The 27,593-nt window shown below is 43.5% G+C and overlaps 1 protein-coding gene, 1 long non-coding RNA gene and 1 pseudogene across 15 annotated transcripts in view; 2 read left to right on the top strand and 1 right to left on the bottom strand.

The window, feature by feature from the left end:
* The window catches only part of NPSR1 (neuropeptide S receptor 1), a 148,256-nt gene extending 120,951 nt beyond the window's left edge, over positions 1-27,305 (top strand). The window contains exons 6-10 of the mRNA XM_047763034.1: positions 1,553-1,754; positions 13,246-13,322; positions 22,767-22,853; positions 25,758-25,938; positions 26,812-27,305. Coding sequence (XP_047618990.1) covers positions 1,553-1,754; positions 13,246-13,322; positions 22,767-22,853; positions 25,758-25,938; positions 26,812-26,902 — 638 coding nt within the window. The 3' untranslated portion in view covers positions 26,903-27,305. The remainder of the gene's footprint in view (positions 1-1,552; positions 1,755-13,245; positions 13,323-22,766; positions 22,854-25,757; positions 25,939-26,811) is intronic.
* Positions 1-27,593, bottom strand: part of LOC125117271 (uncharacterized) — a 169,820-nt gene that overhangs the window by 104,688 nt on the left and 37,539 nt on the right. For 13 of the 14 annotated variants that reach the window (XR_007132574.1, XR_007132568.1, XR_007132565.1 and 10 more), the window contains exons 4-6: positions 27,284-27,538; positions 24,822-25,256; positions 23,707-23,785 (exon numbers count right to left, since the gene is read on the bottom strand). This is a non-coding gene — a long non-coding RNA (uncharacterized LOC125117271). The remainder of the gene's footprint in view (positions 1-23,706; positions 23,786-24,821; positions 25,257-27,283; positions 27,539-27,593) is intronic. The other variant, XR_007132567.1, reaches the window with a different exon arrangement.
* Positions 10,678-10,778, top strand: LOC125117848 (uncharacterized; annotated as a pseudogene).

Raw genomic sequence — 27,593 nt, 5'->3', positions numbered from 1 at the left:
TTGTCACTGACAAGGGGCTTCCCTAAGCTTTTAGCCAGAAGCAGGAGGGCTCGCACCCCCACTGGATCCCTGGATACAGGTACAGGGACAAAGGAAAGACCTAAAAAGACTATATTATAATTCTACCCCAAGTTCCTGCTTGTTCGGTGTGCCAGTAATAAGCTGTCTTCTAAATCGTTCTAATACTTCTTTTCAGAGAGACAATTCAGGAAAAACAGAACCCCAGATATTATTCTCCCAAATATTTGGGGTTCTAATATTTGAGACTCAGACAGAGTTCCTAGTCTCTCCTATTTTTTTTCCTCACTTCTTATAGCTCCCTGACCACACCCTACACACTTCCCTCCCCAGCCAAAGATGCGCACCTCTTTCGAATTTGAGAGTTGGGAGGTGCAGGGAGGTCTCCTGGCCCTGGATGAAGGGGGCCGCCAGGACCAATCAGCGTAGACAGCACAGCTACAACAGGGATGGGGATGAAGGGCTTCAACAACAGCTCAACAGAAAGCATCACATCATAATAACCAGTTTTAAACAGCACTCTTGGGAGTGCCCACTGTGGCTCAGAAGGTTAAGAATCCAACTAGTATCCATGAGGATGCGGGTTCGATCCCTGGCCTCAGTCAGTGGGTTAAAGGATCTGGCATTGCCTAGAGCTGTGGTTTAAGTGGCAGACACAGCTCGGATCTGGGGTTGCTGTGGCTCTGGTGTAAGCCTGTGGCTGCAGCTCCGACAGGACTCTAGCCCAGGAACTTCCATATGCCACAGGTGCAGTCCTGAAAGGAAAAGCAAGCAAGCAAGCGCACTCTCATGCATATGAATTATCTCTCTCTAGCCTCATCATGACTTGGTTAAGTAGGCAGGGTGTATATTTTTTTAATCCCACTTTAGAAAAGAACTTGGGCTGAGACTGCAGTTTGCCCAAGGTCAGAATATTACATCTGAAAGATTTTAAATGCAGTGTGAAGGGTTACAGCTATTAGGCTTCCTGGCTTGGTTTGAATGACCCCTGCTCTCCAGAACTGAGTCCAGGGTGCTTTTCTGCCCTACAATTCCTCCCTTATTCCTTCAAATAAAGGGTTACTTAACATTTGGCAAATGGCTTTCAAACACTGTCGCACTGCTTTGCAGCTGTGGGTACAACAGAAGGATGACAGACAAAGGTCCCATCCCTGTCTTTGAGGATGGGCAGGGGACCAGAGCACATCAACCTATCAAATGGACTACATGTGGTACAAACTGAGCTACATAGTACATAGGAACGAAGGCATTAACATTTCAAGTCAGGCAGGTAAACCAGAAAAGAAGAAGAGAAGGAGAAATGGGGAAGACTGACCTTATGCCAGGCAGTGTGCTAGCTTCTGTGCAAGCATTCTCTTTGAATCCTTGCATCAGCCCTAGATGCATATCTATTATCTCCATTTAGACAGGAGCAAACAGAGGTTCTAAGAGGTCCAGAGTCCTCATACAACAATCTTTTTCCACACTAGACGCCAAGTATGCTCCCAAAGGATGTTTCCAGATGCCCAGGCATCTCTCTCTTTTCTCCGAGCAGAAAAGCAGGCCAAGATCCTCATCGCGACTGCCTGGAGTCTCTCCTTCCTGTTCTCCATTCCCACCCTGATCATATTTGGGAAAAGGGAACTCTCCAATGGCGAAGTGCAGTGCTGGGCCCTGTGGCCCGACAACTCCTACTGGACGCCATACATGACCATCGTGGCCTTCCTGGTGTACTTCATCCCCCTGACCATCATCAGGTAAGAGGCCAGCAGGCCAGATCCACACAGAGCTTTCCTGGTTCGCCAATTGCTGCTCTCCTCCCGACAGGTCACTCATTGTTCCTAGGGTCCTTTGGGGAACTGGCTAAGCCACAAGATTTTATCTAAAGCTACTGTGTGCTGAGCCCAACTGCTCCAAAGTGGAATAAGGAGGAGGGAACTCACATTTTCTGAGTATGTGCTGTGTGGCAAGCATGATGCTAAGTGGCTAACGATTATTCCATTAACCACATTACAACTGTATGAAATCATCACTGCTATCTTCATTTTATAAATGATAAAACTCATGCTCAGAGAGGTTAAATGACTTGCCCAGCATCGCGCAGGTTTTAATCTCAGGTTTGTCTGGTTTCACACCCTATTCTTTCTCATATATCATATAACCTTTCAGATATAAGACCTAGTTCCCATTTCAGAGATCTTACAATCAAAAAGACAGACTTGAAACAAAACTGCACCAAAAAAAATGCACTACTCATAAAAATATGCTGGAACATTATGCAATGAGGTCAAGTAATGGCACGGAACTCTTCTTGGAAGCATCCTTTGAGGGAGGAACAGTTTCAACTAGGAGAAAGAGAAGGCAGAGGGAAAGTAGATTCCCTGGTGACCAGAAGTCAGAGGGCATGCAGTGACAAGAAAGGACAGCAGGAAGCCCCAGTGGAGGAGAAGCTGGCCATCAGCTCTCTCTGGGTGGGGTGAGGCTTAATTGCGAACAGCCTTAAGAAGTAAGGATGTTCCCTTTGTCCTGCAACCAGCGGTAGGTCAAAGATGGTCTTTCAGCCACCTGGACAAGGCAGGGTCTCATGTGGTCACATGGCAGGGTCATCTCTGCAAGGGTGATTCTTTATGGCTGCATGGGATGGGGGGTTGCAGGAAGATAGCTGGCATGTGGAGTCTGTATATGAGCCTTGCCAATCCTGTACCTTTTGAGTCCCCAGGCCTGCCATAGGGTGTCACATCATTTGTCCTGGGCAAAGGAAGAGCAGTCTTTGGATTTAGATAGGATAAATAATTCTGTGATAAAAATCTTTGTACTTAATATTATTCATGAGTCTCTGATTATTTCCTCAGAACTCATTCTAACGGAACTGCTAGATCAGAGATGATGCTCATTTCAGGACTGTCGATGCATATTCATAGCTACCCTACCAAAAAAAAAAAAAAAATGTGTTCCTACCAAAAGCAAACAAGAGCTCTGATTTTCCCCCTCCTAACCCAAAGGAAGGTGGTATCATTTCCTTACTAAATCTTTGCCAACCACAGAGGTTTAAAAAAGTATCTCACTGTTTCAATACACATTTCTTGGATTATTCATTGGCTGGGTATTTTGCAAGTGTTTTCTGACCTTATAGGAATCACTCATTTTGCTCTTTATTCAATCTTTAGTCTCATAAGATACTAAAGCTGAAGAAATATTATCCATCACAGAGTCCAAGCCTGAACTTTTGAGTAGACTTAGGGCTAAAAGAAGTGAAAGGGCTTGCTCTCCATCAGAGGTGGACATGGACAGGAGCAGACCGAAGCGCGTGGTCAGCCCCAAAGCCTCGCTGAGAATGGATATTATCTGGTCAGCTCTGCTGAATCCACAGGTTAATGTCTATATTGTATTTAAACGTACTGCTCTCCTCTCTACCACGTTGAATCTGGGAGGAAACTTGAAGGAAAGATGAAGGTTAGACAACCAATCAAAAGTAAGCAACAGCAACATTAAAAGGAGCATATGGACAAGGAGAAAGGCCAGTCGTAGCAGTAAGAAAGCACGAAGGAAGCAGCGCATGCCACCATAGGCAACTGACACATTGATTTCAGTGGCAGAAAATGTCCCTGCTTCTCTCCTGATTGATTTCCCATCAGATCCTGAAATCAGTCAAAGCTTCTGCTCAGCAGGGCAGATGCAGCCGTGAACCACAAGCTCACCCACATGCTGTCTCGCCAGATCCCTCATGCAGGGCTTTCACCATCTGAAATTTCCTCCAGTAATTCAAGCTGCCTCTTCCCCTGGGGACTTTTCCAGCTTGCCTATGGCCCAACTTGTGCAATTTGTAGTGTCCTTGGAAAAAGCATGGTCTAATTTCATGATTAAAGAAGATGATTTTAAAAGCCCATTTCAAGCAGCCCTCATCAAACTAAGGACTCTATAAATCCAGCTCCTTGCTCCTTGCTTCCAGCAGGGGCAGAACCCTGACATTCAGTGCCCTTCCTCCGTCCTTGAGCTTCCCTGAAGCATTTTCCACCTACTCTGTCATTATCTGACAGCTTCCCCGTCAGACTTCTGCTGGAGAGAGCGCTTCTCCCGACATACCCCACCTCTCAGCTACTCCACCTGCTAGAGCCAAGACCAGCCCAGAAGGAACTTTGTCAGGAATTTGTTTTCCAACGAGTTCCTGGGATAAGTTGCTATAACTTCATATATCTCAGAGCCAATGCTCAACTTCTTTTTTTTTTTTTTTTTTTTTTGTTCCTTAATCACACTTTGGTGTGCTGAGCTTGATTCTGTTGCTTGTGGCTATTTCGGATATTTAACTCTTCTTTTTTGTCTTATCTTTGTTTTCCCAGGGCCACACCCTCGGCATATGGAAGTTCCCAAGCTAGGGTTGAACACTGCAGCTGCCAGCCTATACCACAGCCACAGCAACATGGGATCAGAGCCACATCTGCGACCTACCATGGCTCACAGCAGTGCCAGATCCTTAACCCACTGAGTGAGGCCAGGGATTGAACCTGCATCCTCATGGATACTAGTCGGGTTCGTTACCACTGAGCCACAACAGGAACTCCTAGATAAGTTTAACTCTTTTTTTTTTTTTTTTGTCTTTTCTAGGGCTGCTCCCATGGCATATGGAGGTTCCCAGGCTAGGGGTTGAATTGGAGCTGTAGCTGCCAGCCTATACCAGAGCCACAGCAACGTGGGATCCGAGCCTTGTCTGCAACCTACACCACAGCTCACGGCAACACCGAATCCCTAACCCACTGAGCAAGGTCAGGGACCGAACCCGCAACCTCGTGCTTCCTAGTCAGATTCGTTAACCACTGCGCCACAACGGGAACTCCAAGTTTAACTCTTAATTCCGAGATTGAGTAGACAAAAGAAACAACTCAAATAACATGTTTACTCTCTTTATTAACCATGCATCATGCTTTACTGTCCTTCATGCATTATATACATGTGTATGTGTGTGCATGCATGTGTGTGTATATACACACACAGGTATGTGTACATTCTTACCAAATTGATAGGCAAAAAATGCATATATATTATTGTTGCTTTAATTTGCATTTCTTTCATCACAAATGAGGCAGAACACATTTTATATGTTCGTTATCCCTTTTTTAAATTACCTATTTATATTTTTACCCATTTTCTCCATTTTATTTTTTATTCTATATTCTCTCTTTTTAGAGATATTCTTTAATATAAAAACTTTTCCTGCTTTTATATGTTGAGCCTATTTCCCTAGTTTATCATTTGCCTCTTCCTTTTGAATACGGTTTTAGTTTGCTTTCAGTTAATAAGACTGATGTAATCAAGAAAAGGAGAGAAATCATGAATAACTAAAATTAGAAATGAGAAAGTCAAATGACTCAACTTTAAAAAGTCATAGGAAAGCACTTTGTAAAACTTCATATAAATGCATGTGAAAATATGAATGAAATGTATATGGCTTTTCCGTAAGATATTTTACATTTCCATAAATGTAAAATAGACATTTTACATTTTAGTATATTCACATATACTCACACTTTTCTTTACATTTTTTTCATTTCTTTTCTTTCTTAGGAAATGATCCCTTTCGCATGCTTATCTACACTTTAATTTTTTATGATTTATTATTTTAATTATTGGAAAATAATTTCAGTCTTGGGAGAATGTTAAAAATACCACTTTAAAATTTTTTATTTGATTCTGATGTCAGCATGAATTAGAGTCTAAGTTAAATTTGTTTTTTTATAGCGGGGTCATTTGTCTCAACACCACTTACTGAAAAATTTATCTTTTCTCTATGGTATGAAATGGTGATTCTATCATATTTCTAACTATGCTCTTATTGCTTGTGAACTTTCTACTCTCTTCACTTCATTTTGTTTTTATTTTCTCTACTCTCTATCTTTAGGGAATTCTGTATACAGTAACATTTCTTAAATATGTTGCTATTTCCCTACTTAGTCATTTACTTCTTCACTTTGAGTGTGCTTTCATTTTGTTTCTAGTTAATAGTGACTGACATAATTAAGAAAAGGAGAGAAGAGAGAAATAACTAATTTAGCAGGTTTTCTGCCACTAATACCACATTGTTTTAATTACTGTAGCTTTATATACCTTTAAAATCTGCTAAGACAGGGTCAGATTCGGTAGCCATTCCCGGGGAACCTGCTCACACACTCCCCTTGCACACGCTACTGCAGCCAGAACAAACCAGCTCTTGTTTCCGGGACAGCGCACACTCCTCTCACCCCTGTGCCTTAGGGCTCATCGCTCCTTATGCCTGAGCACTCCTCCAGGCTCACCCTGCCTTGCTTCTGACAAAAGGATCCAGTCTTTCAGTCTCATTTCAAATACTGACCCCACACGGAGCTGTCTCTGCCAATCCTAGGCCACATCTCACCTCAGCCTGTCCATGCTGCCATTAAGCCTTCATGGCGGTGTCATCACCTCCTTGTGTAGCTGAATCTCTTGAGTAAGGGACAGCTGTCTCAATCTCTAAACTCCAAATCCAGAACACGATGGACACTTGGTAAATGTTGGATTCAATAAACAAAACAGACCCGACTAATCAACTTCATCAGTCAAATACAAATGCCAGGTCACTCCATCTCACACACAGCCACATACACACCCCTCAGACGGGAATTTCTGGTTATTTAGTGCCTAGATCAGTTTCTGGCATATGGTAGATACTCCACAAATATATATGAAAAGAAAGAAGGAAGGGAGATAGAAAAGAAGAGAGGAAGAAAGGCAGAGAGGGAGGGAAGGAGAAAGGAAAGAAGGAGCTATATTTTCAGCGGCAAATTCCCATGAGAGCTTTGTATGCATAAAGATTTAGCAGTTCTGTCATTAATTAAATCAGGCTCCCAGGACTTGAAATCATAGTTGCTGACAATAGGGGCTATATACTGTTTTTCTGAGTCAACACAACTCCTGTTGTTTCAAAATTCCTTGACATAATTGTCTAACTGTGGCTGAGGAAGATTTTTCGCCCTGGTATAATTGCTTTACTTCAGCTGTAGTTATTTTCTTACTACCTAATTGATTTCTCATTCTCCTATCATTTTTACTCTGAGACAAAGGTAGAGGCATAAAAGGTCCATAGCCAACAACTGCAACAGAATAGGTGGGGAAAAAAGCACATTGGTCATGAAGCACTGATTTATGTTACATTAAAAAAAAAATCCATTTATTTTTTGGGGGGAAAGGGGATCAGACTGTGGGGAAGTCCCATACTGACATCAGTACAGTTCTGTGGAGTACAAGGCCATGGCCTGCGGGTAAAAGGGCCCCAAGGTCCTAGCTAACACTATCCATAACATGAGGTCCAAGGCCAAGGTCAGATGACTCATTGCATCAGAGAAGGAAGTGATATCCTATACAGTGTCACCTGAGGGTTGGCAAAAGCTAGGTCTTTTGAAAAAGCTATCATTACCAGTCTGCTAGGTAAGTAAAATGCTTCTGATTGAATTTCCCATATCCATTCTACCCTTAGCCACTCACATCATGTGAATAGTTTAGGAATGGCCAATTCTAGCCAATAAGACATGAGAGAGTGTCTTCTAAAGAGCTTTTGGAAAGATTTCTCCATTCTAAGTAAACTAAAAAGTATGAAATAAAAAATAAAAATCTCCCCTCACAATAGCCAAGACATAGAAACAACCTAAATGTCCATCAACAGATGGATGGATTAAGATGTGGTATATATACACAATGGAATACTACTCAGCCATAAAAAAAGAGCAAAATAATGCCATTTGCAGCAACATGGATGGAACTAGAGACTCTTATACTAAGTGAAGGAAGTCAGAAAGAGAAAGACAAATACCATATGATATCACTTATATCTGGAATCTAATATAAGCCACAAATGAACCTTTCCACAGAAAAGAAAATCATGAACTTGGAGAACAGACTTGTTCTTGCCAAGGCGGAGAGGGAGGGAGTGGGATGTACTGGGAATTTGAGGTTAATAAGATGCAAACTATTGCCTTTGGAATGGATAAGCAATAATATCCTGCTGTGTAGCACTGGGAACTATATCTAGTCACTTATGATGGAGTATGATAATGTGAAAAAAAGCGTGTGTGTGTGTGTGTGTGTGTGTGTGTGTGTGTGTGTAACTGGGTCACCTTGCTATACAGTACGAAATTCCAGCTATGATAGAAAAAATAAAAATAATTTAAAAAATAAAAAAAAATAAAATGCCAAAAAAATAAAATAAAAAAATAAAAATAAAAATCTTCCTCTCACTTCTGTCCTGTCCCCCTCTTCAGAAGGAGCACTGTTAAGAATTTCTCATATACATGGAGTTCCCGTCGTGGCTCAGTGGTTAACAAATCCGACTGGGAACCATGAGGTTGCGGGTTCAATCCCCGGCCTTGCTCAGTGGGTTAAGGATCTGGCGTTGCCATGAGCTGTGGTGTAAGTTGCAGACATGGCTCGGATCCTGCATTGCTGTGGCTCTGGCGTAGGCTGGTGGCTGCAGCTCCAATTGGACCCCTAGCCTGGGAACCTCCATATGCCAAGGGAGAGGCCCTAGAAAAGGCAAAAAGCCAAAAAAAAAAAAAAAAAGAAGAATTTCTCATATACTGTTCTAGGACTATCCAATTCATATATCAACATGTACATATGTATAGAAACAAATTATACATACTGAACAATGTCTAATCTTTGGGGGAAAAAAAAACATTGATTGATCTATCATTTCACATTCCAGTTTAGAGGCATTCAGTGGATTTTCATTGTTTCAGGATAAAGTCTAAGACTTACCCTGCACTGAAGGCGACGTGTGATCTGGTCCTTGTCTCACTTTCTATCCTTATCTTAGGCCACACAAGCTGCCTCACTCATCATGCTTCAGCCACACTGGCCTTCTCTAAGTTCTTTAAATGCACCTGCTCCTTCCTGCCTCAGAGCCTCTGCACAGCTGTTCCCTCTGCTTGAATGATCATCCTTTTTTGCATTAAAAAAAAAAAATTTTTTTTCCTTCAGATTTTAGCTGAAACTTCACCTTCTCTTGAGAAGGCTTCCCTGATCCCCAGAATGAGCAAAGGCTTCTAGTATATACTCTTGTATCACCCTTCACTTTATCTTCATAGCATTTTGCTCCTTTATAACCATATTACATCCTTATTTTGTTGTCTAATTCCCCAAATAAGATGTATGCTCCATGAGGGCTGGGTCTTTGTCTGTTTTGCCTGCCACAGTATCCACAGTGCCTCATTAGGGGCCTGGGATAAAGTAAGTGCTCAGAAAAATATAGTGAAATTTATGAATGAAGGAGAGGGACACTTTTGGCAAGGGAGCATCCTTAAGTCCCTGCTAGGAGAAGAGTAAAAAGGACCATGCCAAGTGAAGCATCAGCTCCCTCTACTCTCCTCTCCCCATTCCTGGCTTCTAATGAGATCTACAGAATACAACTGGACATTGCCTTCGGGCTCCAAAATGACATGGAGGTGGAGGCAGCTCTCAGGAATGGTGCCTGTGGCTCCAAGACTAGGATGGGCATCCATCAAGTCCTGGGGCCTGTGCTGAGTCCTGCAAGAGTTGTGAAAGAAGCACTATGGTCTGAGTGGAATGCTCTCCATGTTCTTGAGGACAAAGAACATTTTTTGATCTATTTCCTAGACACTCCTCTACTCAGTCCAGAAGCAAGACTTGGGAAATGGCCCCAGGCATCCTCTTAAGTCCTTAATGCCACTGGTAAGGTCTTCCTCGGCTTGGACCCCTGCACTCTGTCATCTCACCACCATGAGCTGCCTTCATGAAGGCAATGAAGGAAACTGGGTCTGTGTTTGGATAGCCTTCCATAAAGTCAAGAAATAAATCAGCCAGTTATAGGGAAGCTGATCTCAATCTGAGAGACCTTTCGGTTTTCAGATTTCTAAGAAACTTAAAGAAAAGCTACACCCTAAGGAGAGAGACAGGTCAAAGACATGGAAGAAGTTGACTTTTGAGTATGGGCTGTTTCTAAGTCTACTTCATCTTTAAGCTATGACTGTCATAAACAAGACTCAGTGTACTGAGTGTTACACCAGCATAGAGGCTCCCAGAGGGGGGGAGCAAACTGTCACAGAGGCAGAGAGGTAGCTCAGAGAGGCTTCACAGCAAAGTGACATATGGAGGATGGTCTAAATATACATATTTATACATATATTTATATATACATTTAGACCACCCTCCACATATCACTTTGCTGTAAAGTATATATATATATATATACATATACACATATATAAGTAATATATATTATTACATATATATACACATATATAAGTAATATATATTATTACATACACACACTCAGGAAGAGAGCAAAGAAGACGGAGAAATGGAAGGCATTGTAAACTCACACTGACCCAAAGTCAACCACGGCTTACGCCTGGAATCAGGGTTAATTTAGTTGGTTACTCCCGTTACTGACCCAGGAAAAGGTGGGTTGAGAGACAGTGGGGTAGAGGGATGCAGGATGATGATGATGATGGAGATAAGGCAGAGGAAGACTATGGGAAGCTTTGGATGCTTGAGGGACTGGATATCATCTTGCAGGAACGGGAAGGCACTAAGAGGTTTTTAAGCCAGGGAATGACTCTCCATCCCAGAGCCCCAGTTCTGATGGGAGTGTGGGCCCTCGAGATGGTAGCAGAATGGACACGTTTAGGGCAATAATCAGACAAGAGATTATAAGGGGTGCTTGCTTTGGTAGCATATACACTAAAATTAGAAAATACAGAGATTAGTATGGCCCCTCCATAAGGATGACGCACTAGTTTGCATTCCTGCATACTTCTGTATTTAATGGGTACAGAGTTTTAGCTGGGCAAGATGAGAAAGTTCTGCAGATGCATGATGGTGACAGTTGCACCACAATGTCAGTGTACTTAAAGTTACTGAATTATACACTTAAAAATGGATAAAACGGTAAATTTTATGTTATGTTTATTTTCCCACAATAAAAAAACTCACCAAAGTATTAAATAAAAGGTGATTGTAAGGGTCTAAATTGATGCTTAAAAGCAGGAATGGGGAGGAAGGCACAAATCATAGAGACAATAGAAGGGATAATCCTTAGAACTTGCTGTTGAATTAGGTGAAAGAAAGCAGCAGGAAGAAGGAAATGAATGTATTCAAAGTTCTCTCTGATGCATGACAGTTACACCTTGAGAAGTGGCCAGATTTGGGTAACAAATTAAGGAGCACCCTACTTATTAGTTTTTCCTGCTGGTACTAGCTTGCCTGTTTGGTGGACAACTTCGGGGTGACTAAGGCCCAAACCTCTAACACAAAATCTTTTCTATTTTTCCATTGTGTATTGGTTGATGATTAATAAGTGTGTGAATTACTGATCAATTAGGCAGTGCCACCCAATTATAGTACCCAGTTCACCCTTGCATTTCATCTACCCAGGAAAGAGTTTTCCTGCTCTAACAAATATTCAGCTTAGTATAAAGAATGGACTCACCAGCAACTTTCTTTCTCATTTTTTTTATGTATAGACCTATAAATTCCAGAAAAATCCCTAGGCAGGCATGTGAGAAGGAGTGACGATGCTCCCCAAAGCCCTGAGCTTTCCCGGAACACTCAGAGGGGTTCTCTGAGCAGGGACAAAGCAATAAGAAGGGTTTTACCACAGTCATTAAGTTATAGTCTAAAGATCATTAAAAGCAATTAGTGCTTTGTCAGCCACTGCGAACTAGAGCTCTGATTTTTTTTTTTTTTAAACCAAGTGATTCTCAAGAGGGAAGTTAGTACAGTTTTAAAATGAAGCATTGCTTTGTCTCAAAGATCTTAGTCAAGGTTCTTAATATATTAGAAATGTCAGATAACTAATTAAAGAAGGGCATAAATGTTTATATTTATCAAAGGGTGCGAAGGATACAAAATCTGCTAATGCTTTTGAGTCATTAGCACTTTTTTCCCATGTTAGGTACAGATTATACCATGAAAAAGTAGGTGTGATATTATGTGAAAAATGAGGAAGAACTAGGGGAAAGAAAATGACATTTATTGAGCCTCTGATAATTTTCAAGCCTTGCGGATAGTACTTTAAATGCTGTCACATTTGATCCCTTAAAAACTCTTAAAAGGTTTGTATTGTTCACCTGATATGACAATTTCAACTGAGGCCCAGTATCTTAGTGAGTTCAGGCTGCTGTAACAAAATAGCACACAGTAGGTGACTTATAAACAACAGAAATTTTTTTCTCACAGTTCTAGAGGCTGGAAGTCCAAGATCAAGTTGCCAGTACAGCTGGATGAGGACTCTTCCAAGGTGCAGACTTCTTGTACCCTCACACCACAGAAGGGTCGAGTTCTGTGGGGTCTCTTCTTAAAAAGGCACTAATCCCATTCATGAGGACTCCACCATCCTGAGGATCTAAGCACCTCCCAAAGGCCCCATTTCCTTATACCATCACATTGGGCACTAGGATTTCAACATATAAATTGGAGGAGGAGGGTCACAAATATTCCTCCTATTTCACTCAGTGTTATTAGTTATCTATTGTTGGGTAATGTATTATCATGAATCTGGTGACTTAAAACATACATTGATTATCTCATAGCTTCTGTGCATTGGGAATCTGGACATGGCTTAACTGGGTTCTCTGCTTAGGCAAGGTGGCTGCCTTGGTGTCTTCTAGGGCTGGGGTGTTATCAGAAACTCAACTGACGAAAGATCTTCCTCCAAGCTCACATGGGTTCTGGGTGGAATTAATTTCCTGGGGCTGCAGGATGCATGGCAGCTTGCTTCTTCAAAGCCAGCAATACAGAGAGACACCAGCAAGACAGGTGTGTTATACCTGTCATCATAGACATCTCACATTCACCCCAATGTGCTGATGAGAAGGAAGTCACAGGGCCAGCCACACTCAAGGGGAGAGGATGACACAGTGATGTGAACACCCAAGGCAGGTATCATGGAGCCAATTAAAGCTTATCTAAAGTCAAGGTCATACAACCAGCAAGTGGCAGAGATGGTTATAATTCTAAATCTTCTGACCCAAATCTGGGTTTGGATTCTAATCCCAGCTCTACCTCCGATCACCTGAGTTATCTTGAAGAAATCACTTAATTTCACCAGGTCCAAGCCTCCATTTAAAGCAAGAAGTAGATGCCACCTATTCTATAATCAGCCAGTACAGGGGGGCAGATGGCGGTTGAGAGACTTGCCTCCATACCTCACACTCAAGGAACCAGAGTTGTCCTTACAGTAGGGACCCCCCGGCCATTTTAATGTTATCTTTGGTGTTTCCACAGCATCATCTATGCCATTGTGATCAGAACTATTTGGATCAAGAGCAAAGCCCATGAGACGGTGATTTCCAATTGTTCGGGTAAGTCAGCTGCATTCCCAACTCTTAGCTCATGTGGCTGATGCAGAAGTTTTCCTCCAGCAAATATGATCTTGGATTTTCTCGCTGAAACAACCCCGCCCTGTTGTATCAGGGCCCAGCTGGCAGATCAGACATCCCAAAGATTGTCCCTGGCAGGCTCTGCCTTCTCCATGTGGCTTCCCTAAAAACTAGGGAAGGAGGACTTTGGGGCTGGCCAAGCTGTGCTGGCACAGTCCCTCAAAGCAGCCTTTGAGCCAGAGCCTGAGGGCTGCCCCACTCTGTCAGGTCTGGCAGAGGGGCACCTGGAGGACTCCGGGATGAAAAGAGAGGACCACGCAAGGTGGAAGCCCCATATTCAACAAAACACGAGGTCAGGCATTTCTATTTGGTTTAAATTTACAGAAAAACTGCCTTCTATCCACAGAACAGCTCTGGACCCTAGGCCACAAGGCACGGCCCCATGGCTCCGCCTCCCCCAGCACAGCATCTCACACCAGAACCAGCCTGACTGCCTGCTACACCCCTTCCCCCACATCCCTTTTTCAGCAAACCCTCATGCATGAGCACCGCCTAGATGATAGGAAGGACATTAGAGTAGGGAGGTGCTACCGACTGAAAAAAAAGAGCTCAAATGGTTAAAAAAAAAAAAAAACAATTAATTAGAAACCCAAACTCAGGATTGCTGGCATGCCTTTCATCCACCACACTCTCTGACTTGCTCTGCTGTCAGAGCACTATTCCAGGGTCATCTCCCAAAGTGTGTGTTTTTGAAGTATGTAAAAATCTAAAAGGTGATCTCATTTTGTTTAAGTAGGCTGAGGTCTTTCTGTACTTTCAAATTTAAATCAGATTGGCTTAAACTCTCATCCTGTCATTTCTGCCAGTTCCAGGAGACTGATGTGTCCTCACTCCCTGGCCCTCTGAGCCCTCACCCACCTGCAGCTCTCCTGCTCCCTGTGCTCCCGGTCCAGTGAACTGGGAATCCACCTCGTTTTCCTTAGGTTTGAGGTGATGGAAGGTTTCCACATTCTGTCAGCTACCCCCCACCCCATATATCTCCCATCCTTTTTTTTTTTCTCAGCAGGCCTTTCACCACTGAGGTTGGGCCCCCCTCTCTCCAGAATCCCTCATATCTCCCTGCTACTAGATTTTCAGTCCCTGCTCTCCTGGGCTCCCCCAACCTCCAGACCCTGAAATGTCACAAAGCCACAGAGAGATCCATTTTCCCACTGATCGGCAGTGTGCCATTACTCCTCCCCGAAGTGCAAATGGCTACAATCAGTCTTTACACTTTAGTTCAAGTTTATATCTCCATCACACTTATTTTTTCAGTTGTCTATGTCTTTTTATCACTATCACTGACCCCCCCCTTCTGGAATGAGGAGCAGATGGTAGTCTTAAAAGCCTATATATTCTCTGTCTTATTCATAAGTAGAACTCACTTGATTTTCTGTCCCTCATTGCAGCCAAGCAGCTCTGGAGCTGGCTGTAAATAGGATCTCCAGCAGTGTTAGCACGCCAACATTATTGCTCATCCACAAGGGCATATAAGCAATGATTAGTGTGAACACAAGCTCGCTTTGTAAACATGGATGCAAAATTCAAGACATCATTAGTTTAAGAATCACTCTTCTTTCTGGCCAATATGTCTAGTTTCTTTCCCTCAAAAGCTGACAGAAAGGAAAAAACAAAAACAAAAACTAATAAATGATCTATAGACTTTCCCACAAACAAGTGCTTGGAGGCAAGAGGTAGAGGAGATGAGGTTTCCAATCTGTAGGTAATCGTTCATAAATGAGCTTGCTCTTGATGCCCAGGGGTATTTATCCCATAAAAAAGAACACTTACGGGAGAGGTGCACCCATGAAATAGACAAAGTGTAACATATCCAGACATGTCTGCATCTGGCCATTAGGATTTGAAAGATGTGACTGATCCATGCTACATCCAAAGTGCATATTTCCAATTAAATGAGGCAGATGAAATGGAGATAAGGGAAAAAAAAAAAAAAAAGCTCTGGATTAGGAACTGGCTTAGAGTCCTATTCACTTCCACTTCCAGCTAAATGTTCTTAAAATAAGTCCACTAACTGCTCTCAACAGCTTTCTTCATAAGCACATGAAGGTAAAATAGCTTCTCTGCAAACAACCACCTTTAGCAAAAACTAGAAAGAACTTTATGAAAAAAAACAAATAAATGAAGCTTACAGCATATTCATGGATAGTAATATTCAGTACCATAAAGATGTCAATTCTCTCCCAAATGATCTACAGATTAATGCTATCTTGATGAAAACTGAAATGAGACATTTCATTGAGCTTGACAAGCCAATTTTAAAATATATATGGAAATTTCAAGGGCCAAGAAAAGCCAGGAAGACAGTTCTGGAGAAGTAGAACAAGGTAGTAGATGTTTACTGAACCAAAAATTGATTGATCATAAAGTCAGAGTGATTAATAGAGTTGGTATTGACATAATTCAATAGAAAAATGGAAAATAAAAGAGGTCCAAAACAGACCTACACATATATGAGAATTTGATGTTTGTCAGAAAATCACAGCGAAAGAAATGAAATTGGAACTTCACCCCAATCCTTAGGCAAAATACAACTGCAGGGCAATTATAGACTTAAATGTGAAGCGTAAGTCTTTTAAAACTTTTAAAAGAAAATGTAGGATGTTATCTTTATGACACTGGGATAAGAAAGCACTTCTTAAGTTAATAAATACATTAAATTAAAAAAATTATGGATAAATTTGACTCTATTTATATTTAAAAGTCAAGCCGAAAAGTGGGAGAAGCTATTTTGCAGCATATAACCTGGGAAAAGATGAATCTCAAGAATGTACGAAGAACTTCTAAAAATCAATAAAAATATATTTTAAAAAAAGATAAATGGAAGAAAATTAAGCAAGACAGATATTTCACAGGAAAGAGAAAGGGCCAACAATAAGATTCTCAACCTCATTGATAATCAGGAAAGCGCACTTTTAAACTTCAGTTAGATACAATTTTCCACCCACAGGACCGGTAAAAATTTTAAAGTCTGATATTTCTAAGTATTAACAGAGACATGAACCTCATGGTTTATTTAGCAATATCATTCCTTAAAACTTAGCAGGCTTCTGATTTATGTGCTTCCAGTCAGTTTTGCAGTGCCAGAAACCATATCCAAAAAGTATCTCTGAAAATAATTCTCAGTCTGACTTAATTCTTTGCTTCCTCATCTAATCCTTGTCTCTTAACTGAATGGAAGCTAATGTGAGGCCACCTCAAACAATAGGTCAGAGGCTGCTTCCTTAGTCTGACCTTCCCCTCAAGAATGATTCTTAATAGGCCACTCTGGTTTAAACTTCTCAGTGTTATAACTGAATTTGGGTACCGGGCTCAGCTTCATCGGCACAGGACCTGCACACCCAGAAGACATACACACTTGCTTTAATACTTCGGCCAGGAGTTCTCATCATGGCTCAGTGGTAAGGAACCTGACTAGTATCCATGAAGACGCAGGTTCAATCCTTGACTTCACTCAGTGGGTTAAGGATCCTGTGTTGCTGTGAAGCTCTGGTGTAAGTTGCAGATGTGGCTTGGATGCCATGTTGCTGGGGCTGTGGTGCAGGCCGGCAGCTGTAGCTCTGATTTGACCTCTAGCCTGGGAACCTCCATATGCTGTGGGTGTGGCCCTAAAATTAAAAAAAAAAAAAAAAACAAACAAACTTTGGTCTCGCTTTCATTTTGTACCAGGCCATGCAAAGTATACAGCTGGTGCTAGGAGGGGCCAGAAGCAAATGACCCTTGCAACTCCACAAGATCCCAAATTTTGGGACTTTCTTTAACTTCCTTTCATTTTTGCTCATAAACCAACCAATTCTTGTCTCAGTTCTCATCTTTTTCCTAATACTTTGCCAAACACAGCTGGTGGCAATCAACACTGACTATTAACATGCTGTTTACCAACTGTGATAGTTAGTTTTCTGTGTCCACTTAACTGAGCTAGCCAGAGAGCTGGTAAAACATTATTTCCAGGTGTGTCTGGAGGGGCTCCTGGAAGCATCTGACTCTGTGGACCAAGTAAAGAAGACCGTCCTCATTAACGCCAGGGAGTGTTGTCCAACCCGCAGAGGCTTGCGTGGAATGAGAAGGCAGAGGAAGGGCAGAGTTGCTTCTCCTGCTCTCAGACATCAGCATTTCTGGTTCCTGGGCTTTCACACGAGGACCAGGGTTTACAACATGGGTCGTTGCCTGATTCTCCAGCATTTGGACCTAGACTTATCCCAGCATCTGCCCTGGTCCTCATGCCTTTGGAGTGGGGCTGAATTAGGCCTCCAGCTTTCCTGGTTCTCCATCTTGCAGACAGCAGATTATGGGACTTCTCAGCCTCTAGAACCACACGAGTCAATTCCTATAATCTAGCTATCTAGCTACCTAGCTGTCTGTGTACATTTCCTATTGATTCTGTTCCTCCGGAGAGTCCTGACTACACCACCTTGTCCCCTGGGGGTCAAGTCTCAGTAGGGACACAATCTGCCTTCCCGGGCACCATATGGGACATCTCTATCCAATGGATCTCAGGGGTCCCTGCTTTCCCTATCGCTTTCCTTGCCCACTAGGCCAATGCCAAGCCTTCTAGGTTTTTGTTATGACTGGGCTGCATATGAAGCACCAATCTCTGCTCTAAGTTAAGGAAACACTAGCAGCTACACCAGAGAAACCCCCAAGTACAGGAGCCTTAACAAAATAGAAATTTGTTTCTTATTCAATTAAAGTCCATTTGACAGCAGAGGTCAAAGAAAAGGACACACAGTCATTCAGAAACTCAAGCTGATGGAGATTCTGCCACTCTTAACAGATGGCTGCTAAGGTATCACTTAGCATCAGCACCAGCAGGCAGGAGGGGGGAAGAGAGAGTGTAAGATCACTCAAGTGGTGCATCTGAGCCAGGCCAGGTACACATTCTCCCCAGCTTCTCGTAGGCAGAACTTAGCTGCTGACGACCCACTGCCGAAGGGAGGCAGGCAATTGTAGTCTCTCTGTGTGCCCTGGGGGCAAAGGAAAGGATCTGGTGGGCAGCTCATCTGTTTCTGCCACAATTAGTTTAGGCCTGTCAGGCCTGAACTGAGGAGCTGAGATACAGAAAAAGCTGTAAGTTAGGTGAGTTAGGTCACACCTCCTCATATCTAGCTATGACCTCCTGAGTCAAAAAAAAGCACAAATCCGAGAGAAGGAAGTGGTCAAGGTCCTGCATCTAAGCAGATGAGACACAGTGTGCTAAAAAAACTTAACATTCAGGTTATATTCATAGATAATGAGGCCATCAATGAGCAGGAGTTGAAAATGAATTTTAAGTTTAAAAATTTTAGAAATATATTTAATTTTTTGTTTTGTTTTGTTTTGTTTTTTTAGGGTCACACCCACAGCACATGGAAGTTCCCAGACTAGGGGTCAAATCAGAGTTGCAGGTGCCAGCCTAAATTACAGCCAGAGCATCACAGGATCTGAGCCGCACCTGTGACCAACACCACGGCTCAGGCAATGCCAGGTCCCCAACTCACTGAGTGGGGCCAGGGCTCAAACCTGCATCCCCATGGATACTAGTTGTGTTCATTACCTCTGAGACACAACAGGAACTCTGAAATATGCTTAATTTTTTTTTTTTTTGTCTTTTTGCTATTTCTTGGGCCGCTCCCGCGGCATATGGAGGTTCCCAGGCTAGGGGTTGAATCGGAGCTGTAGCCACCGGCCTACACCAGAGCCACAGCAACGCAGGATCCGAGCCGCGTCTGCAACCTACACCACAGCTCACGGCAACGCCGGATCATTAACCCAATGAGCAAGGGCAGGGACCCAACCCGCAACCTCATGGTTCCTAGTCGGATTCGTTAACCACTGTGCCACGATGGGAACTCCTGAAATATGCTTAATTTTTAAAATCAGCCAGAAGTACATAAAGTTCCCAAAATAAAAAATACATATATATTTATTTAAAAATATTACCAGGTAGACGTCCCTGTTAGCAAACAAATAATCCACACTCATTATAGGTCCATTGACAGCCCCCACCCCAGGAATATATTCTTTTTCCTTTAAAATCCCAAGACATCAATTGCTGCCCTTCAGGTGCTCAGCCCACAAGAAGAATGGATTCCTAGTGGTTCTGCCAGGGACATGAAGCATGGAGAAGGTAAGGGGCAGGAACGGGCCTCCTAGAGCCTAAGCCTCCAGCCTGGGCCGCACTAGGGATGCATCCTTGAACGAAGACATCCTAAGGCAACATCTGCTTACAGTTCTGATTCTAAATTGACCCACTGCCTTTAGGCTGCCCCCCTATTAATGCACAGTGACAGCCAAATTTAACTACTTTTCACTTCAGCTCAGCACTAAGGCCTGAGTAGAAATAATCCTTTTATCTCCCAATAAAGGAGAATTACTGGCATTTTATAGCTGAGCTCACTTTGAAGAGCCATCTTTAGGAGCTGGAGGCTTTGCATTTCCTAGAGCGGTCAGATTAAAGATGGTTTTCACTGAGCTCATTGGGAGATCGAAGGGCACGAGTTGATTAAATTGTCACCAGTTGCCCTGTGGAAAGTACTGCAGGTTTCTATCTTAAATAGATTTCAGAGCCCAAATGTCATTCTTGAGAAGTTTTCTGAAAAACCAGCTAAGTTTTCAGAGCCATACTGGGGGTTTTTTGGTTTTGTCTTTTGTCTTTTTAGGGCCACACCAGCTGCATATGGAGGTTCCCAGGCTAGGGGTCGGACAGGAGCTATAGCCACTGGCCTACACCACAGCTACAGAAGCACCAGATCCAAGCCACATCTGCAACCCTCACCACAGCTCACGGAGACCCCTGACACTCAACCCACTGAGTGAGGGAGGCTGGGGATGGAACCTGCATCCTCCTGGATGCTAGGCAGATTCGTTTCCACTGAGCCACGACGGGAACTCGAGAGCCATACTGTATAGAAATCAGCTATTACTCCAGAAAATGGAGATACTCTGAAAAGATACAGTTTGATCTGCTGTCTTTTTTACTTGTCTCCCATGTGTATCATCCCATCCTGATAGATTTTTGAGGCATCTAATTCCTATATTCAGATAACTTTGTACAATAGCCTATGTAAATGTAGTAATACCGTCTGTTCACCTCCATAAAGGCAGCTCATATTCCTCCTGAAAAACTGTTATAAAACCTCATTTATCCCAACTAATAAGTGGACTGACATTCTCAGCATGGGGCTTGGCATCTTGAATACATTACTTTATTTTAATCCTCGAAGTCACTCTGTGAGTTTGCTGTTTTGTGCTTCATTTTTGAAAGTGGAAACTGAGGCTGGAAACAGCAGGCAACTTGCCTAAGGTGACACAGCTAGTAGTAAGTTGTAAAGCTGGAGCGTGTATTCAAGCCTGACCCTAACGTCTGGGTTTCTCCCAAGATACCACATTGGAAATGCAGAGTTTTCAACCGTGGCGCTCTCAGTGTTTTGGGCTGGACAAGTCTTTTTGTGAGGGGCCGTCCTGGGCATTCCTGTCTCTGCCCACCTGAGGCCAGTAGCACTCCCCCCAACCACTGTGACAACCAAAAATGTGGACAGACATTGCCAAATATAACTCCAGGGCACAATACTGCCCCTGGTTGAGAATCACTGCTGTAAATGCTTCTGAAGCATTTGCCTCCTCACGCCACTGAAGTTTTGTGGTTCCGTGAAATGCACAGAATAATGTGAAGGCCCGAATAGTGCCTATGAGTGGCCTTACAGGGTAGTCGTTCAGAAATAAAAAATCAATTATAATTAGCATTTCAGCTCACTGAACATAAAAAAAGCCCCTTATCTCCATTATTCCTGCCAACAGTCTGTCCTCTCCAATGGGTAAGTGTTTCCGCTGTAAAAACACTCAGAAGCTTCGATGGCGTGCGGCTGCCTCAGAAATTCAGCCTGAGCCTCAGGGCGACATGCAAGGTCTTCCCACTTTGGCCTCAGCTCTTCTCCCCACCCTCAAACCCAGCGTCCTTTGCAGGATCCTGCCAAGCGAGGTGACTCACTGAGGTCCAAATACTCCTCCCCACATTTCCTGGTTTCTGTGTCTTGGCTGGGGACAATGTCTTTCCCATGCCCACGCCCCCAGCTCTGCCTTGGGAAGCAGCCTCGGCCATGCAGCCTCCTCTGGCTCATGGTAGGGGGATGGCTCCCTTCTTCCTCCAGAGTTGGTTTTTGGGTTTTGTCTCTCTCATCTCACTCAGCCTTGTGCGGAGTATGTGATCTTTCCTGCTGGACTGAAAGTTCCTAGTGGAGAGGAACTCTGTCTTAGCCTATTTTGTTCAGCCTTTATCTCTTAGCAGGTGTGCTTTGCCTGCTGCATTGGTCTGGAATGGCTTGGAGAGGGGGTAGAATAAATAGTGCAAAGGTAAATGGCACACCAGTTTCCCTGAGGATTTCCATACATTCAAATGTGAAACCACAGCAATGTCGTCAGGACAAGGGAACACAGCAGGTGGCCTCCAGGGTACAACCGCCCTTCCACATAGGACTCAGGCGCCCTGGGGGGCCCCTGACCTGGGCCACCACTAGGGCTGTGCCCCTTGAGCCATAATCAGATTAGTGGCACCCAGCTGAGGGTGTGTGGGGCTGGCATTTCCCCCCCCCCACCCCCCACATTGAGGGTATGCTCTGGGCAGGGCTGCAGACCTTGGGGCCCCTTTCACAAAGGCACCATATGGGCTGGAAGGAGCCCTGTCAATAAAAACTCTTCCACAGCATGAAGGTACCTGTCTCCAACATCTCCGTCCCCCAATTTCTCCATCTATCTACTCCTACCAAGAACGACTGCACTGACTGCCGCCCATCCTAATCAATATGTACTGTACCACCACTTCTCGACTAGAGACAGGTTTATAATAATTCATCTGACAAATATTTATTAACCATTCATTTTAAGTTTAGAGGATACGGAAGTAAAGAAAACAAAATTCCTGTCTCCATCAAGTTCACGAATGTGTAGAATTAGTGGATTCTTATATTCACCCTCACATGTTTACTGTCAAACAACCACCCACATAGGATTAAAGTTATATTCAGGCTCTTACTGGGGACAGGTTTTTATTATATCCTTGGCTTAAGTGTTTGTTGAGGGTAGAGTTTCTGAGTTAGATGAGTAAGTGAGTCTGTGGTCACGTGGCTAATTCTAGCTTCAGCTGGTGGAGGGCATCCAGCCAAGCCTCCTGAGAGACTCTGGACGTCCCAATGCATTTGCGTTTTACATTAAGTTGCAAACTGAACAGTTTTCAGCCTCTAACCCAGAGCTGTCTTTACTCTGAAAATGACCAAGGGGGGTCTTCCTGGGCATAGGTGAGCAGAATGTAAGTGGTCCCAATCAGCTGCGATGTTCTAACCTGCACGGTTCCTACTGACAGCACCTCATTTTACCGCCCTCCTTGTGTATCTGCAGATGGAAAGCTGTGCACCAGTTACAACCGAGGGCTCATCTCAAAGGCAAAAATCAAAGCTATCAAGTACAGCATAGTCATCATTCTCGGTAAGCAACATCCCCCTCATCAGCCACGTCTCCAGGCCCTTCCTCTGCTTGGCCCCTTGCTCTTTCTATAACAGTCACATTGGTTTCCCTGCTGTTCCTTCAAAGCGTCACTGTTTCCCCCACCTGAAACGCTCTGCCTTCAGATGGTGGCATGGCTTGTCCCTCATATCACTTTGGTTTCCAGCAACACTGCCTCTTTGGAAAGGCCTCCTTGACAAGTTTTAAATAGCTCTCCTGTGGTTTTCACCCTGTCTTATACTTCTTCATAGTTCTATTCTATCTGATAGTATAGCTATAGTATATCTTATATATACTGACTTGCTTATTGTCTGTCTCCCTTACTGGCATCAGAAAACCATGACAGCAATGACTTTTGCTTTTGTTTTCCTTACATTATTATCACCAAGCCTTTAAATAGGGTCCCAAGCAACCTAGGTGCTTAATTAATTTCGGTTGAATGGATAAACAAAGATATGCAAGAAGGAAAGGGATTTGTGTGATTTCCTTTCTATTCAGCTCAAGTACTACCCCTCCTAACCCCTCTTGCAGCTCTTAGGAGCCCTGGGAAAGCATGGCTCTCATGTTAGTTCTGCCAGTACATCGAATCACCAAGACATCCATCTCACCTTTCCAATGCGCAACTGCAAAATGCCAACAGACCACATGCAGTGTGACTCAGCCAGAAGAACATCATGACAAAACAACTCTGCGGGCAGACCTGAGGATAGAGTGTATACCACCCACTGGGGCTCAAAATCTTTCCAAGAAGCTTCTGAAGTAGAACAAAGCTTACCTTGCCATCTCAATCAGAAGCTCAGACACATAGCCCTGGATGCTGAGTCAGGAAACCTACCTCTTTAGTCAGAGACTAGGAAATGTCCACAAGGAGGTCCGCCAGCGTCAACAGCCCAATCAGACCAAAATGGCCCTTCCTACAATAAATATTTGGTAATGTCCTTTACCATCTGGAAATGAAATGTATACATAAAGCTATCCACCTAATTTTTAAAAGCTCAATATGTCATAATATAAAGGGAACATAGAAAGAAAATAATTTATCATAAAATAATACAGATAAATATTTGGGCACAGCCACACTAGTAGAATAATGAAGTAGTCAGCTAGACAGAGTAACAGGTACAAATGAAAACCAATGCAGGTGTGTTTTCATGGAGACATAAAAAATAAAACAGTGTTGCTGTCAGTGACTTTATTTTACCAACAGGTGAACAAATGCTGCTAGTTCCAAATTAAACAAAGTAATCTTTCCTCTATGTGCAAGGGAATTGCATTTCTGGAAAATTCAATATTGATTTAAAATACTGTATTCATATATAAAATAGATTTAGGTTTCTAGACTGGGGTACTTATAAACAGTGCTCTCTGCTACATCAATGTCCAAGTGGGCATTCAAAGGGTGGGTGGGACATGGGGGGCGGTGGGGGGGGAACCTGCCTGCATCATGCAGGAGGACTGGTATTTCCAGGAAAACAAGAACCCCCAACACACACAAAGACATAAACATAAATTTTCAAAATCCCCCCACCTCCACCCTGCAAAGGAACCTTTGCCTCTCAATGCCCCAGAACCACTACTCTGGGCCAGTACCTGGCTTCACAACCAGAGCCCAGAATGTTCAGTGGTCTTCGTGTTTGAGTTGTTCCCTTGTAATAGATTGCCAAGGTCTTGCGGGAAAAAAACATGCGTCTGCCCAAGAGTAATGGAAGAACATTTGTTCCTGCAGGCAAATGGTGAAGGAAGCCTGACTCCTCTGAGGAAAAAATCTTATGGGTGAGAAAGAGGGAGAAGGAAGCTGGAGAGGACATGGCAAGGAAGTAGGAGAGCATGTGTGTGGGTGTCCAGTTGACCCCAAGAAGGTTTATCTCTGTGGGTATTAGTCTGGGTTATCCAAAGAAATAAGAGCTAGTATCTGTGTAAAGAGATTTATTATATAAGCAGCTGGCTCACCTGATTGTGGAGCTGAGAAGAGCTGATGGTAGACCCAGGAGAGCCAATGGTAGAAGTTCAGTCTGAATCGGTGTGAAGGCAAAAGAAGACCAAAGTCCTGGCTGCAAGACTCCCTTCTCATCAGCCTCTTCACTCTCTTCAAGCTTTTGGGGGACAGAATGTGGCTCACTCCACAGGAGAGGACAGTCTGCTTTCCTTAGCGTGCAAATTCACATGCTCGTCTCCTCCAGAAACAGCCTCACAGAAACAACCAGAAATAATATTTAACCAAATGTCTCAGCATCCCTGAAACCAGATAAGGTGACACATAAATTGGTCATTACACTCTGGGTCTCCATTTCCAATCCTCGGGATTTGAATTTAAACAGAATCGGAGTCTCAGATACACACCAACTGATTTGGGATGTAGAGTGGGTGTTTTCTGGAGTGGCTGACCTAGAAATGGGAAAAAAAAAACTTAGAATCTTGTGACTGAGCCAGGTTGTGTTTTGAAACACTAGGTACCACCCCCTCCCTTCGCCATACCCCCCAACAAGGAGTTGCTATCTTGGCAAAGTGCCCTCTGTTCTGTCTTTCCCCATAGAGTCTCCAAAGAGTGTTGCTGGTTTTTCTTTCACGCTGTGTAGAATGAGAGGCTAAGGCCATTCTGAAATATTCCCAGCCTTTCAATAAAGAGTCACAACAATGGTCAAATGAGAACCCCCTTTTACAGATAAATAAGCTCTAGCAAATTCACTCAATTTTAGAAATGTATCTGTGGGATGTGTATACACGTATGTGTATGTGTTTAAATAAACATGATGCTTAACTGTTCTAAGTATTTCTGAGAGATCCCAGGTGCGAAGGAAACTCTTAGTTGAAGCTCCAGTCAAGGCCAACACAGAGGGGCCCCTGGGCTGCGGGCTGCTCTGGTGCTAATGGCTTTCTTCTCCCCAGCCTTCATCTGCTGTTGGAGTCCGTACTTCCTCTTCGACATCTTGGACAATTTCAGCCTCCTTCCAAACACCAAGGACCGTTTCTACGCCTCTGTGATCATTCAGAACCTTCCGGCCCTGAACAGTGCCATCAACCCCCTCATCTATTGTGTTTTCAGCAGCTCTATCTGCTTCCCCTGTGGGTAAGGGGCATTCCTGCCCAGGTCAGACAGGAGGATGGCCACTGCACTCAGCTCCACTGTGTGTGTTCCTCATGCCAGAGCTTCCTTGCAGGTTATGGATGAGACACTCAAGGGTCAAAAGGGGTCTGCTAGTGTGACAAATTCAAAGCCACACCCTAGCCATGGCTCATGCTCATGCTCTTCCTCCTCTACCACATCACTCCTATAGCAACCATCCTAATCAGGTCACATGTGGAAGACCCTTTTGTTTGTTTGTTTGTTTACAGTTCAAAACTTCTCCACATGAGTTGCTTCAAAACAATGCTGTGGTGATAGCAGGACAAGAGGCATTACTATCGTTTTACAGATAAACAAATTAAGCCTCCCAAGGCTAAGTGACATTATTGAGATTATATGAATAATTAGTTGCAGAGCTGAAATTAGATCCCTCCCACAGCTGCTCAGTCATTTTGCTGTTTTTCAGCTGTTTTACTGCATAAGCTTCAGGGAGTAGGTGGAAAAACCCATAGGAGAGAGAATCGTAGAATGGTTTCAGGTTTGGGTTTGAGGCTACCACTGCTGATGCATAGCTACATGTGACCTAGAGAAAGTTATTTAACTTCCATAAACCTCAATTTCCTCACCTGTACAATGAGGTTAATAGCCATGCCTACCCCTTGGTCAGTGATGTCTCTGTCCATTGGGCTCTGGTGCTGACCAGGTGGGAAGGAAGGCTGTGAATGGGGGGAAGGAAGCAGAGGGGTATTGCATGTAAAGTGTTTAGCACAGTGTCTGATCCTTAAAACATCCTCCATAACTGCAATCTCTTAACATCCCTACTCTCCTTTGCATCGGGTCAAATTATTTTCCTTTCCTGCTCTGTTCTTTCTGTAGGGAGCAAAGATCACGGGACTCCAGAATGACATGTCGGGAAAGAATTGAGAGGCATGAGATGCAGGTTCTTTCCAAGCCAGAATTCATGTAGACCCTGGAGCAGTGTAGTGCTAGGCTGAGCCCTACCAGCTTTCCTGGGTCCTGATCACCACCTTGGGTATGTGCACAAAAGACTGAGCCAACTTCTCCACCCTGCATTTTTCATCCCTTGGGGCAAACGTCCTAATCAGTGTGTGTTACCTGCTTGGCAAGTGCTGGCCAATATGAAGCCATGAACTGTTCAGCCAGCCAGGAAAGACGCTCCTTCCTTCCCTGCTCCGAGCTGTCCTTCTGACTGGTCAGCACGAGAATCAATGGACAGAGACATCATCGCTAGCCCAGGGTCCAGACTTGGGCAAGCAGAGGGAACTAAAGAAGCATGGTGGTATGTGTTTCTTGTAATTACAATTTAAGAAGTAAATAAAAGGCTTACCTGGTCCTAGATTTTCCTCCCATTTTCGGATTGAAGGTTCAGTAGTAGCAGCCAAAGAGATGTTTGTCCTTGAAATGCCAACAAATTCATTTTCAGGCATTGGCTCTTTGCGTCTCCTCTGCAGATGGAGTTGCTTGGCAGTTGGATGTGTTGGTAGAAGCCAACCTCGTGGTCCCACTGTATCAACAAATGATTTGTAGGAAGAATACAAATGCTGGTCCTCCAGAGCAAGGTCGAAAGTAAGGGGTACTTTCTCTGGTAGGAAAAAAAAATAGTGCAAAAAGTCATGGGTCCCTGACTCTGAGAGTTG

The sequence above is a fragment of the Phacochoerus africanus genome, chromosome 16, assembly GCF_016906955.1.
Source record: "Phacochoerus africanus isolate WHEZ1 chromosome 16, ROS_Pafr_v1, whole genome shotgun sequence".
NCBI lineage: Eukaryota > Metazoa > Chordata > Mammalia > Artiodactyla > Suidae > Phacochoerus > Phacochoerus africanus.
The sequence above is the reverse complement of the archived record's forward strand: the minus strand, read 5'-3'. Positions and strand labels throughout refer to the sequence as shown.